The sequence below is a fragment of the Ceratotherium simum genome, chromosome 5, assembly GCF_057802395.1.
Source record: "Ceratotherium simum simum isolate JZ-2026a chromosome 5, ASM5780239v1, whole genome shotgun sequence".
Classification (NCBI taxonomy): domain Eukaryota; kingdom Metazoa; phylum Chordata; class Mammalia; order Perissodactyla; family Rhinocerotidae; genus Ceratotherium; species Ceratotherium simum.
This window is the reverse complement of record NC_141904.1, coordinates 68,933,908-68,948,438: the sequence shown is the minus strand read 5'-3', so window position 1 is coordinate 68,948,438 and position 14,531 is coordinate 68,933,908. Positions and strand designations below refer to the sequence as shown.

Here is a 14,531-nt window from a genome sequence, read left to right as displayed (position 1 = left end):
GGAAACCACTGCCCTAAGAGGTGGGACCAAGTAGAGATTTCTATCTGCCCCAAACTAAGAAAAAACTTTTGAAATGACAATGAAAATGGACTTGGCAAGAATATATTTCTTGCACTGAGCTGTGTAAGCATGGTAAAATCAAACCAGGTTGCCAATGTTATTATTTATTTCAGGCACTCAATGAACACAATTGAATTAACCAGGCATTGCGCTAGCAATGAGAATGTAAATCTCCAGAATGCATCTTTACCATCTCCCAATAGTGCCGTCAAATCACCAGGACTGTTACTTGTTTAGGTCTTAAGATGTCCCTGGGAATCGGCCTGGCTGCATGTTTGAGAATACCTTCTATGAACACTTTTCTTGATCTTAGGACTCTGTTTAATGAATGTGGATAAGTTACAAACTAACTGCACCACTACCAAGTCTGGTTCTCTCTCTAACACGTTTTCATGGCATGCTTTCTTTTACACACTCCTCAATATTGTAACTTAAGTGGTTATTTCTCTGCTAACTTATTTCATGCTTGTGAAAGCCAGGGCCCATGCCTGTCTTAGTCATCACTGTATCCCCATTGCTGGGCCCGGTGCTTGTTATATAACAGACCCTCAATTACCATGTGGGAATGAATGAATACATACGGGAGTTCTAAAATACATGAAACACCTAGGTCTTCTCAGCCTTCTCTATACCTCTCCAAACCAGAATCTCAGACAAGGAGTTTGTTAGAGGTTCCCTGAACATCTCTAACAATTGTGCCAGGTGGGTATATGGAAATAAGGCATGTTCCCAAGAAGCATACTCCCAAAGCTTTAGACTATCACCTGAGTAGAGACCTAACCCATATCCTCTTTTCTTATGCAAGGGAGGAAACTGAGGTTTGTAGAAACAAAGAAATAAAACGACTTGATAGAGATCACACACGTTATTGAGCAGTACTTCCCAGCATTTCAGACTTTTTTATTGCTTCTCAGATCCATAATACCCTATGACAGAAAGCTGACAACATACTTCGAGAGTTTGTTGATCCAAGTGATAAATTCCTTGATTTGCTCCACCCATCACCAAGAAAACCCACAGTAGAAATAAGGGTTACATATTACTGTGATAGGTAAAACTCATGTGTAAAGTTTTGCAATTATTGCCCTCTTTTATTCTTATATTTTCATTCAAAATTATCCTACTCAATAATGCTTCATTCTTTTAAATAAGACTTCACTCTTATAAACGTCTAGAATGTGAAATTTTCTGCAAATGTCCATTCTTAGATCACTAGGTCATGTCAACTACAGTGAGTCTGTGTATGTGTGTTTTCTTTTTTCATCTAGATACGCAACTCACAAATGAAAAGCATGCAGACGAGAAACCCATTAATGCTATTGTTATAAATTCAGTATCCGAATTCAATATCACAGATGGACCAGCCAAAGAAACCCCCAGTGAGAAAAAACTGTCAGAATCCAGCACATCACTGTCCTCCCTTGAAGAATGCCAAACGAAATTTTCCTACCTCCAAACAGATACTTCAGTTCATCAGAGAGACACTGATGGTATGTTTCTCAGAATCAACCCATCTCTAAATAAAGCTCCTCAACCCCTAGCCCCTGTAAAATCATCACATATGCTGTTGGGGAAAAAAAAATTTTTTATGAATATTAAACAGGAAGACTTCGATTTGAAAACCCTGGTGAATGACACATGTCAAGGTCATTTTGCAATTATGAGGCGCTTGGCAGATTGTTTGCTCTCAAAGCTGGGAATCGGAGGCAAACTGTTTTTAAAAGCTGGGGTGAGGTGTAATCATTCTTGCTGTGGGGCTGTGAAGTGGATAAGGAAAAATGGCAAACTCCTTTCTCTTCTCAGATCTGGGACTACTCAGCCCATGACTCGAGGATGAGAGGAAGTAAAATCAGAGTGGAATGGTATTGAAATGCTGGAAATGTGTATATATAGACTGTATAAAATATCAAGATGCTTACATCAGCAACCTGTGTAAAAGTGTTGGTTCCTCTAGGTAATATCATTTCTTAGGCATTTTGATCAGTGCAAACCTACACCAAACCATCCCTGTATATGACATAAAAGGCATGTTCCATTTGCAAAGCCAGATTGATTTGGTGCTAAATGATGAGCACAGTCAAGTTCAAAGTCATGAACTCCACATCAAGACGTGGAATTTTATTCAGGTTAACTTTGCAGCGACTTTTACAGGAGACATAAACCATTCAAGAATTTTGTAGTGTTCAATACCTACATTTGCATTTAAAGAAAGCTAGGAATTTCCCAAAGGAAAATATAATAGTGTATAGTTTCTGGTTTACATTTAAAGTCATATTTACTTTTTGAAAATGAGAAAAAAAGTTAAATAAACTTTGTATAACAGAACTTTGGAATCACATTAGTTTAACTCCTGGCTCCGAAATTTATTAACTGTGTAAAACTGGATACGTTTTTTACCATCTCTGAATCTCAGTTTCTCAGTTATATAATGGAGCTAGTAACACACCATAGGGTGTTTTGAAGATCAAATGAAATAACATGTGTAAAGCATCTAGTACAAAACCTGTCACATAATAGATATTCAATTTTTGCTTTTATTATGACTACAGTTTTAGAAAGTAAAGGGAGGGAAGATTTCTAACATATGTTATATATGTGGTGTCTTGTGCAAATGTTGTCATGGAAGCTTTAGATCAGAAGCTACAGACACAATTGCCTGCGGTTGCCAGGAGATAATATGAATAATAAAGCAAACTGGAAGTAAATAATAGGGATCGGTGAGGACTATGTCAAAGTGAAGAACACATGTCTCATCGAAAGCTCAATGCCTCTACTCAGCTCCAGTTGATAGTTGCCAAAAGGAAATATAGGCCCAGAGTTGCCAGATCTAGAGTATTATGTGAAGTCTCCAAATTTTTAAGTGCTGACATTAGTTCTATTTCTTTTATGAAGCCCCAGACACTCCCAACAACACACAGCTTTGGGCCAACTTTGGTCTGTAAACTGCCAGGTTACGACCTCAAATCCAAGATGATTCCCAAGTCTCTGGCTTTATTAAAGTTTGATGCTAATCAAGAAAACAGGCAATACAGGAGAGTTCTCTGCAAAAGCATTTTGATGCTAGAGCATCTTATCAGATTGTATGAGGGATGCATGGATCTTACTTGTAATGGTTCTTGGTTGTAATGATCCCAGAATTAGGAACTGCCACTGTTCGTATCCACACAGTAAAACACAGTGCCCCTCCAGAACTACTCTGACTTGTTCTATCAGGGATTCTGGGAGAATGAGAAGGGCCAGTGCAGCTAGCTTGATACCCAAATCCTTGTATTCTCAGGGAAGGGCCAAAATGACTACTCCATAAAAATCACAACTGATATTCAGGAGCCTCATGCAGGAAAAGAATCAATTACTCTTTCTTCAAAAGAGCAAAGAAAATTCGTGACAACAGTTGAGTTAGACTATTTTCTTGAGGTCTGGGCTGAGACCAGTACGACCCAGGAAATTCCAATTTTAAGCTGACAACACAAGTAGTAGCCCATCCTTCATTTCCTCCCCATTGTAAAAATACCCCCCACTGAAGTAGAGTTTTTGGTACCTGGATAAAAGAGAGAGTAAAACACCCAGACTAAGGCTCACAAATATTGGTAAAAAGCCCTCATTATCCTAAACAGCAAACATCAAGGAAATCAAGAGTTAAGTCAGACTCACTTCATTTTAGGGAAATTTTGATAGTAATTAATTTAAGGATGCAGAAATTGAGAGCTGGGGTCATTGTTCGTACTGAGATAATACAGAAATATCTTTAAGGAACAGCAGGGGAAACAGAAGGGAAAAGAGAAGATTGCATTCACTTTCATGTAGTTTGTGGTTAATTTATTTTCAAATGTATAAATGAGTGCATAGGAATGGATGCTTAATTGCTAATATCTATTATTTATATACATTCCCCCACTTAAAATAGGATGGAAAAATCTCACCCATGCAGATTTTGTAAAATGTGTTACATCCATTAGCACAGTTCATGGTGTGTGCTCTGATGGGAATTTAAAAGAATCTTTACTGTACATCACACACTATGTGCTGCAACATTACTTTATTATGAAATCGTGGCTCATCCTGTGTGGTCCCTTTCCCGAAGAAAATGGATAAAGTCCAGAGCACTCTCTGTGTCTCGCTTCTGTTTCTCTGTTCTGATTGCAAAAGCATCCTCATGGATAATAAAACCAGGGATACACACGATCTTAGAAAACAGGCTCCTTAAAAAGAATCCTGAGACTAGACCTAATTGATGTATAATTTTGAATTTGAGACGTCTCAACCAGGTGGAAGAAGAAAATCGTAAATACAAGATACCTCAAAAGAATAGTCTTAATTACACCATGGACTACTGAATAAAATGATTACATTTTCTACACTGTAAATTTCATACAATTAAATGCAATAGTGTCACCTTATAAAATGTTTCAATTTTATAATTATTTCAGTTCATTTGCTCAGAAAAAAACATAAGCACAAATTTACTAAGTATCACCCAAATCTAGTCATTCTAGTTCTAAAGAAATGACTAGAACGTTAGTTGTGCTTGTCTGAACTTAAATAGATTTTGACATATTTAAGTAGCTATTAAAATTGATAACATCAGGGATGATACCCCAGCTAGAGAAAGGCATTCAGTCACACTTTATTTATTCCCATTCTACATTACAGACCTTTTTTTTAAAGAACAGAATGTTGGGGGAGTGGGAACCAATTTTTGTACTTTTTGACCAAAAACTTTCAGGAATCAGTCAGAGCCATTGTGTCACGAATCTTGTTATTACGTCAAATTCTGTGATAACACGTTAACCATTAACGTATTAGAATGCTGGGTTTGGGCCAGGTTCATTTTGCTTTCTTTTCTTTTCTTACTTTGTTTTGGGGTGAGAGGAGGGGAGATTGTGGTTTATGTGGGGTCACTTCTGGAAGAACCATATTCTTGCTACTTCAGACAATGATTCCCAAAGTAGCAGGAGGGACGTCTCTGGAGTTGAGGAATGCTACAGGAACTACAGTGGGCAGCTAAAGCTGCCTCTTGTCCTCCCTCCTCTGAATCCCAGGCATCATGGTGGCAAGATGGAAAGCCGGGAGGGCAAACTCAGGAATCACAGGACCGTGACCTCGAGGCTGAGCTCAGATACATTTGTGGAAACTCCTTGCATTGTTACCTTTGCCGCTATAATTAAACATGGTTCTTTCTAATGAGGCAGATTCTCTCTCTTAATTAGCTAATCCCCAGTTGTACATTTAGCACTTCTGGAGGCTGCATTAGTCCTTCAGTGTCATTAGGGTATCACTTAGCACATTAGAGCCTGATGTCCTAAAGGTACCCTAGGGGTGTAAAAAGGAAATGAAACAACCCTCAGAGGGTTTTTGTCAGGCTTCTTGCTCACAGCCAAATACCACTTGGGCTGTAAGGCCTGCAGGTCTTGGAGCCATCTTAAACCATCTTTAATCCAGTTTAAGAAAGTAAGAAGTGGGAACATGAGAAGGGCTCTCTGACAGCAGCAATTGGAACCTATGCCAGGATGCCAGGTGGTTCCATAAGGGAATTGAATATACAGAGAACTTGTCACAAAGGTTTTAGAAGATGTGAAAGCCAAGTAACGGAACAGTGAGGCCACCCAGAACTTAGCAACAATAAGAAGGCTCTGCCACCTCTTCCCTTTGTCCCTCTGGGTCACCAGCAGACCACTAGTACTGACATTAGCTCGTAGACCACTAGTAACTAACCATTACTAGACAGACCAATAGTAGGCAGCATTAGCAGCAGCCACAGAGAGAAGGGCATTCAGAAAGAGATAAAACCAAGGAGAAGATACAAATACTGCCAAAGACACCACTCAAAGCAGAGACAGGGAAGGAGATATACCCCAGGCTTTCCCTTCCTCCCACCCTCCCACTTCCTGTCGCTGCCTCTTTTTGACTGGAGCCAGCTAGAAGCCACTTGATGGGACCTGGAAAATAGACATTAGCAGTCTTGGGAATGCAGAGCGGAGCAGGGTAAGAGCAGGGAACGGAGGGAGAGCAGGCACTAGTAAGCCTGCAGCATCCTGCACCATGTTCCACCATGAATGCAAGCAAGTGTGAGTGTTGGGAAGGGCAGGCCAGCTTCAGAGTTAAGAGCTCTGGAGGAGACAGTTTGGGTTCAAATGGCGGCCCCACCACTTCCTGTGTTTCTTAAACTCTCTGCGTCACAGCTTCCTCCTCTATAAAACAAGAATAGTAATAGCACTCAGCTCAGGGGTATTTAAAGACCCATGTGAGATACATACAAAGGATGGAGGACTGCAAATCTGCTTTCCATGAAACAGTTGACACATATAACAATGGGAAAGAGAGCACGGGCTTTGGATCCAGAAAGACCTAGATTTGCATCCTTGCTCTAGCACCTTATAGTTGAAAGATTTGGGACAATCAGTGACAATCTCTGAGCCTTAGTCCTTTCATCTAAAAAATGGGGATCACTTTACTTATCTCTTATTATTCATTGATTCATTCATTCAACAAAATATATGGGTTTTTTGTGACTTGGGTTCTAGTAGAGGAGAAACTAATGAACAAACTAATTAATTTAATATCATCCTGTGGTCAGTGCCATAAAGAAAAAATAAAGCAGAGTGCTATGAGAGTTTCAGCAAGGATGTGATTTAGAGGAAAGTATTTTAAGCTAAAGACCCAAAGGTTGAGTAGGAGTTAGTCAAGTTGTGAGGGGAGAGTAAGAACACAGGCCAAAGATAGAGCATGTACAAAGGCCCTGAGCTAGGTGCATCACAGGAACTGAAATTTAGCCAGCGTGGCTGGAGTGCGGCAAGTGAGGAGGAGACTAGGACTAGAAGTCAGCGACATAGGCAGGAACCCGATCATACAGGGTCTTGCAGGCTATGGCAAGGATTTGGGACTTTAAGGGGAGAGTGAGTTGTTCTAATTTCTGATTAAAAATATCACAGGTGCTGAAGAATTTGAGACGGGCTCATGTGGAAGCAGCATCTTGGATAGGAGGCTATTGCTGTTGACCTAATGATGGCTGATGGTGCCTAGAACTAAGGTAGTGGCACTGGAGGGGGATGGAGGCTTATGAATTTCAAATACGAATTTGAAATAGAATCAGCAGAACTCAGCCAAGAATTGGATGAGAGGGTATGATGAGGAATTGAAAATGACAAGGAGTCCCAGCGTTCTGCGGAATTCATCTGAGTGCTCAGGAGCTGCTCACAAGGGAAAACCAGAGGAGGGGCAGGTTTGCGGAATGGGGGAAAGAGGGAGATTCGTAAGGCAATTGGGCCTTGGTGAGTGTGAGATGTTGGAAGACACTTCAGAAGAGATGTGAAACAGGCAGTTAGACGCATGGCATTCTCTTTGGTGGGGGCTGAGAGAAGGGGTGCTGATCATGGGCTATGACTGTAAATATCATGTTTATTAAACACTAAAGCCCCAAGAAATAGTGCAGGCAAAGGAAAATATACCCATTCAGGAGAATGAGAAGTCTAACGCTCCTTTCAAACAGTTGCAAATTTTCCCCTGAACTGCTTATGTTACTTTGTGCAAACAAAAACCAGCCATATGCAAAACAGTTTTGCCCACTTGTGTAGAATTATTTAATATGTCTTTTAGGAAAAACATGGGACACGCTTGAAAGTTTGGAAAAATCTGTTTTCAATTCATTAACGTGGCCGTGTTTTTTTGGGCAAGAGGCTCTACCTTTTATAACCAAATAAAAAGGACTGACTTATAAACAGAAAAAAATGGGCTCTATTCTCAAGTGCAAAATAGAGGTGGAAGGAAACAAATGCCAATTTGGCCAAAGGATTCGGCCAAATCATTTTTTTGTAAATAAAATCTACGGTACACATCAGAAGGAGAGCCTTCTAGAGTCTGCCAACCCGAAGAGACGTTGGCAAGAGGAATTGAACCAAAAAGTTATATGCCCTCAGGAAATTATAAGGCCATTTTACAAACAGGTTCCTTACACCCTGAAACACCAGCTTCTATCCTCACAAGTCACCCTGCACCCAACTCGACTCACCTCCAAACCAAACTTTCAACCTTGCATCTGCAAAGGACAGAATCTAGTAGGATCATTTTTCTATGGTCATAGCCTGTATAAGTCTCTTGAGCCTCCAGCCTGAGGGATCAGGGAGCATTTGCTTGGAATATTTTCTACTGAGACGCTCTTCTTTGCCAGGGGCTGCTATAGTAGCAGTCCTGGCATTGGTAAAACTTGATGAGGTTTTATGCCCCAGATCTTTGACCACCAACATGCTCTCTTCAGAAATGCATACGCAAAATAGAGTCTATATACTGTACTAACTCACTTCTGAATTTTTGTGGGTGTTTTGTGGTGACTTATGAGATATGGGTGAGTTGGCCACATGCTAGAAGCTGGCTCCAAGTGAATAAAAATACACCCCGTCTGGCAAAGAGATGAGTACATACATCATAGAGGTATTATGGAATATGCTGCCTAAACTATAAATACTGAGTAATGACCACAGCACCTGCAACAATATATGGCAATTAAAGTTGTCATAAAAGTCGTGGTGTGGTTCTTTACCATCAGCTTACTGCGAAGAAGGGAAAGGAGGGTGAAAGGCAGGGAGGGAGGGAGGAACCAAGGGAGGAAAGAAGATTCCTGTTCACCTAGATTCAGGACTCACTTTAGACCTTTGTACAGTGTTTTTAAAAGAAATTGAAATGGCTTTCTTTAAAATATTAGTTCCCTTATGGAGCAAGTTTTCATGTTCTCCTTTCTCTTAAAGATTAACAAGTATATGAACAATAAAAGAAAAAAGTTTTCTGGAAAATACCGTTCGGAGTAAATGAATTGGGCCCTAAGAACACTTGGTTGAGAGAGCAACATCTCTCCTGTGGGCTTGTACAGTCTCAGTGGGCCCAAGTTTGAAAACCAAAAGTTATTAACATTCTTATTGGGGAAAAAAAATAAATCCTTATGAAAGTCTAACTTGAATCAATTGATAAGCCTAACAGAAGGAAGAAATTTTGCTCCAATTCGTGCTAGAATGTTCAACCATCAACAATCTTGAGGATACTGGTTTTAATTAATTAGATGATATATCACGGGAACATTTACCTAGCCTTTTACGAAACCCTCACGTGTTTCGGAGACTTTTTTAACTTAAGAATAAAAAAAGAAAAGTTATAATTTTAACAAGAGAACTGCTACATCTTCTAACTAATTCCCTTTATGGAAACAAAAAATATAATAATTTATAACCCATCACAGCTGTTTGGCTTGAATTACCAATTACCTTCAATGCCTTAGAGATACTTTTCAGATTTTTACAACTGTGCATAGTAAATTTTTAAACCAATTTTCTTAAAGAGGATTGATAAGATTTATCCCCTTTTAGGCATATGATGACGTATTTCATTTAACTTGAATATAAAATCAAGGCTTTACATAACTGGAGAAAAAAAGAGACAGGGATTAAAAATAAAATATAATTAAAAAAACTATGATTATTTAAAAAATCGTTTATATTAGGTTTTGAAATACGTTTTTCACTCGCATTTGAATATGCGGCAGGTTTATGAGAATCCACATCAAACAAACAAGAAAACCTTGTGACAAGTAGCTGGAAATTTGTGCAGTCTCTCCTTGTCCCCAACTCTGATTGCTCCTGAAGGCTCCCTGCACCTGGGGGAGGACTTGCTGTTTTTCAGACAGTTGCAAGGTTTCCAGACAGGTGGCTAGTTGTGTGGCTTCCCTGCCAGCAAAGTAAATAAAGTTTAGAAAAGTGACAGCACTTTAAATAACCCGATTACATGGAATCAAGAGGAAATGCTCAGGAAGTTAATAAAGCAATTACTTAAGTAGAGTGAGTACTGGCATGGGGGAGGGGAGCTTGAGAGGGTAGCCGTGTACATTACCCCTAACATGGATAAATAATGGAGAGTTGGCTGTAAAGTTATCAAGCATACCACCACACACGCCTGCCCTTTGTAGACGCCCCCATATGTGCCATTATTAATTTTCTTTCTTCTTCTTTAAACAGAGGAGTGTGCCTCCCTTATCCTCACCTGTCTGTTTTGCCAGTTTTGGGACTGTCTCCTGATGCTCCCCGATATGTGCGAAACGGTGTGTACCAATCTGTGCTGCCCCTCTCACAGGTATCACCACACCTCGGATGAAAGCCACGCTCGGAACGATTGTAACTGTAACTGTGACGTGGACTGCAGCCTTTTTGAACCTTGCTACGAGACCAGCGAGTGTCTGGAGTTGGCCATGGAGATTTCAGAAATCTGTTACCGCTAGTGCCATGAAATAACCACGTTCTGACAGACCCTTTGGCCGAGCAGGGAAATTCCATTACAATGAGACTGTGATTTCCATGTGCTGATACGTAAGGACTGTACACATTTCTTGGATGCTCTCGACCATTTTATTCTGCACCTGTCTGGGAAAGCTAGTATTGTCAACTCAACGGTCTCATTCCAAATTTCACAACCGCATGGCTCACTGAAAAATAAGATCTTGATCACATGTGACGAACAAATCTTAAATACCTCTTAAATGCCATAGGTACAAGATGTTTCTTGACTATAAAACAGCATGCTAAACCACTCTGTTATTGCACTCATTGGCTTGCATCATGGATTCAACTTCATTCACAAATTCAGGACAAATTAGTGCATTCTTTTAGAATTGACATACATTAGCTTGTCTTTCTAATGGACTCATGCATAAACATTATGCATTGTTGGTTATTATTAATAATGTATTGTATAACATCATTTTGTAATTAAAAATTTATTTATACAGTCTCTTAAAATTCACTTATATGTACAGTTTAGGTAGGAAAGGGAATTAAATGAATTAGAAACCATGTTCCTGTAATTACAACAGATGTCTCTAAGACATCTCCAGTGAATTTTGAATATGATGTACTTTGAGAGAGTACTGTAATTCTAGACCATATTATTATATGTCTATGACTATGTCATAACAGGTTACGCATATTCTTAATTTGTTACAGAAAGGCTCTTCTTTATTCTAATGAGTATAAATGGGAATTATGTGCAAGTTTCAAGAAAATGACCCCAGATAATCAATTCTTCATTTTCCTCATTTCTGTTGGGTACAATAAGCAACAGGATATTAAAACAGAATCAGCTCATTTTACTAAACTTCATCATTTGTGTAGGCACCCAAAAGAAGGACATATGCAGGTACTTATTCAGCACTGACTTTCCTAATACAGCATGTGCTTCAGAAAGCATTTTTTTTTCTTTTTCTGATAAAGTAATGCATAATTATGTTAACCACTTCATATTTACAAAAATTTTTTTTCAAGATGTGATAAAAACTTGGAAAGTGATTTCCAACTCAAACAAATTAAAACAAGCAATTTGGGGGGGAAACAAATCTAGGTTGAAGTTACTCTGGAATCTTCTTTACTTTCTACAGGCATGACATTGCTCATTAATGTGTGCTTTTATATTCCCATGGAGATATCTCAATATATTCATTGAATATAAAAAAGTAGAATATATCAACAACCAAACAAAGAACACAAAAGTGAAGTGGGGAGTCGAGGGAAGTTTTTGCAATCTAGGCAAACAACAACAACAAATTACAAAATACCTGTTTTTGCCTGACTTGGATAATTTCAGGCAAAGGCAACATTTGTTTTATTTCTATAGTAAACTAGCACATTTTTCTACGCTGCAATAAATTCCTCCAAACATTGAAAACTAGCAGTCTTTAAAAAATATTTTTAAACTGCCTCTAAAAAGGTATTTAATTGCTCCTGGCTTGCTCCTGACAGCACAGTGCATCCACGGTTAATGCCAGCTTCGTTCCTGTTTGACTATCATGTTATTCACAAGCCACAGAGCATGAGAGTGTCCCACACTCCTTATGAAACACTTCAGTCTCTATGCTTTTCAGAAGCTCAGGGACAGCTCTATACTCTATGCATAGAACTTACAGATCATTAGGAGGGAAAAAAAGTAGATTCTTAGAACAGGAAGGGAACCTAGGGCTGTTCTTATGTAATAGTCTCATTTTTCATAAGAGAAAATAGAGGCCGCAGGAACTGACTTATCCAAAACCATGCAGTGAGCTAATGGCAGTGTCAGGAACTCTGGCAGGTAGTCTAATTTTCCAACTACACCACACCACTCCATAGCTCTCCACACAGTGGTACAACTGTTCCAATGGTTCAAATATTAAAATAGTTCCAAACTGGCTCATACACAGTTGCTACCTTGAACCTCCTTAGTACTTCCCCCGTGCCCCCAGACACCCTAGCCCCTCTCCTAGCTCCCCCCCCACCCCACTTTCCCATGGTCCAGCCACTAAAAGAACACCAGGACCTGCAGGGGGTCTCTGGGATCCTGTCCCAATAATATGGTACCTGGTGTCATTGATTAGGCCATGCCATACTGGTGTTAAACATTTTGACCATCATCCCCTTATCCTTTCTAATCTGTATACCCTTAAATTGTCCAAAGTTTATGCATTTCAAATGTGAATTGAATGCTTGTCAATTAGAGACATAAAAATTGCCAGGTCTTATTTTATAATGTGGTCAGACTACTACAAGATTGTCGTGGCCTCTCCACAGTTTGTTAACTTGTTCCCCACTTTCAGAATTCACCATGCTATAACGGAAAGGGTCGGTTATACAAAGTGTGAAATTTCTTTTCTTTATGACCAATAATAAAACATCATCCTTTTTGCAACCATGAATGGCTCTTTCAATTGAATTCTTACACAATAAAACATACACAGCTGGGAAAATGCAATTGTAGAGGTAAGATAGATGAAAAAGCAATGTGGTTATTGACTAAATACAAATATCAGAATCTGAGAAGGCTCGGATTTTTTTCAGCAATGATGAAGGCCTGTGATTACAAATAAAGATAATGTTATTCTTTAAGATGGGCTTCTTAGGGAACAGAGTACTCCTGTTTAAGGAAGAACACTGGACAAAAGAGATTTGAGAATATACAACCTTCATGGGGAATGGAGAACAGAGATTTTTTTCCCACAGCAATATAACCAGATAGTTACATTGTCTTTGCTTTGCTCAATGGATTTTTATAAAACCATTGCTCCTCTAAAACCCTACAAAATATGGAAAGCGATGAAGAAACGAAGTTACATTTAACTTGCTAATGAAATTTTCCCACTACATAAGCTGATAGGCCTACGAAATTAATTATCAATGCTGGACAAAGTTAATAAAGCGAAAGTGGCTTCAGTTTTTTCCAAGAGAGTAAGAAAACATATTCAGACAGGGAAACTTTACAAATAGAAACTGTGATGTGGATGCACATCAGCATATTTTTCTAACGATAAACATGTAGGTGGATATGTTTGAAGGACAGAATTCTTTATCCAATGCCTCCAAATCTCTCCCTCTATGATATGGAGCAAAAGAATAATACATACACTTACATGAAGTGGTTTGACTATAAGATTTTTGCCCATCACACGCTAAGTCCCTCCAGGCCACACAAACTGGTGACCTGTGAGAAAATGTAAGTACTCGGTTTAATAGTTCATTGGGTGTTCTTTGAATAAGATATCTGAGTTAAAACCTAAACAGTTGCCATATATAGCCTCATGTGAGCTGTTTAGAAAGGCAAAGTGAATACAGAATGATTTTCTAGCGATTAGAGTCAACACAGGACTGAAATTGTATCATTGGGCTCCTCTACAGAGGGAGACAGCTCTTCACATTACTGGGAGGGAGCCCAGAATGTAGGGAGGGGGTGAGCAGTGGAGGTAGGGGCAGGACCTGTATCATTATTTGGATAAAGGTGCCATCTTCTGGTCTACCATCTTTTTTTTTTTTTTTTTTAAAGATTTTATTTATTTTATTTTTTCCCCCCAAAGCCCCAGTAGATAGTTGTATGTCACAGCTGCACATCCTTCTAGTTGCTGTATGTGGGACTCGGCCTCAGGATGGACGGAGAAGTGGTGCCTCAATGCGCACCCGGGATCCGAACCCGGGCCGCCAGCATTGCAGCGCGCGCACTTAACCACCAAGCCACAGGGCCGGCCCTGGTCTACCATCTTGATATATTTCACAGTCCTGCTTTCGCCACTATGTCTAAAGCAGTGGTTCGCAATTAGGGGTGATTTTGCCCCCAGCATCCCCAGTGGACCTTTGGCAATGTCTGGAGACATATTTAGTTGTCACAATGGAAGGAGGGGGGAGGCTACTAGCATTTAGTGAGCAGAAGCTAGGAAGGTTACTAAATGTCCTCCAACACCCAGGACAACCTCTCACAACAAAGAGCAAAGCTCTGAAAGCCTTTCCATCAGTTTCCATGGATCATCACCAAACTGATCTTAAAACACTGTTGGAAATAGGGTTGCCCTAGAAACAGATAAAATAGAGGATGCTTCGAATTTCAGACAAACAACAAATAATAGTTTAGTATAAGCATGTCCCAAATATTCATGTGACACACTTATGCTACAAAATTGACTCCTCGCTTGTCAGAAATTCAAATTG

The 14,531-nt window shown here is 39.5% G+C and overlaps 1 protein-coding gene across 1 annotated transcript in view; it reads left to right on the top strand.

The window, feature by feature from the left end:
- Positions 1-10,315, top strand: part of MDFIC2 (MyoD family inhibitor domain containing 2) — an 81,783-nt gene extending 71,468 nt beyond the window's left edge. Inside the window, exons 2-3 of the mRNA XM_014788548.2 lie at positions 1,329-1,550; positions 10,056-10,315. Coding sequence (XP_014644034.1) covers positions 1,329-1,550; positions 10,056-10,315 — 482 coding nt within the window. The remainder of the gene's footprint in view (positions 1-1,328; positions 1,551-10,055) is intronic.
- The last annotated feature ends 4,216 nt before the right edge of the window (positions 10,316-14,531 follow it).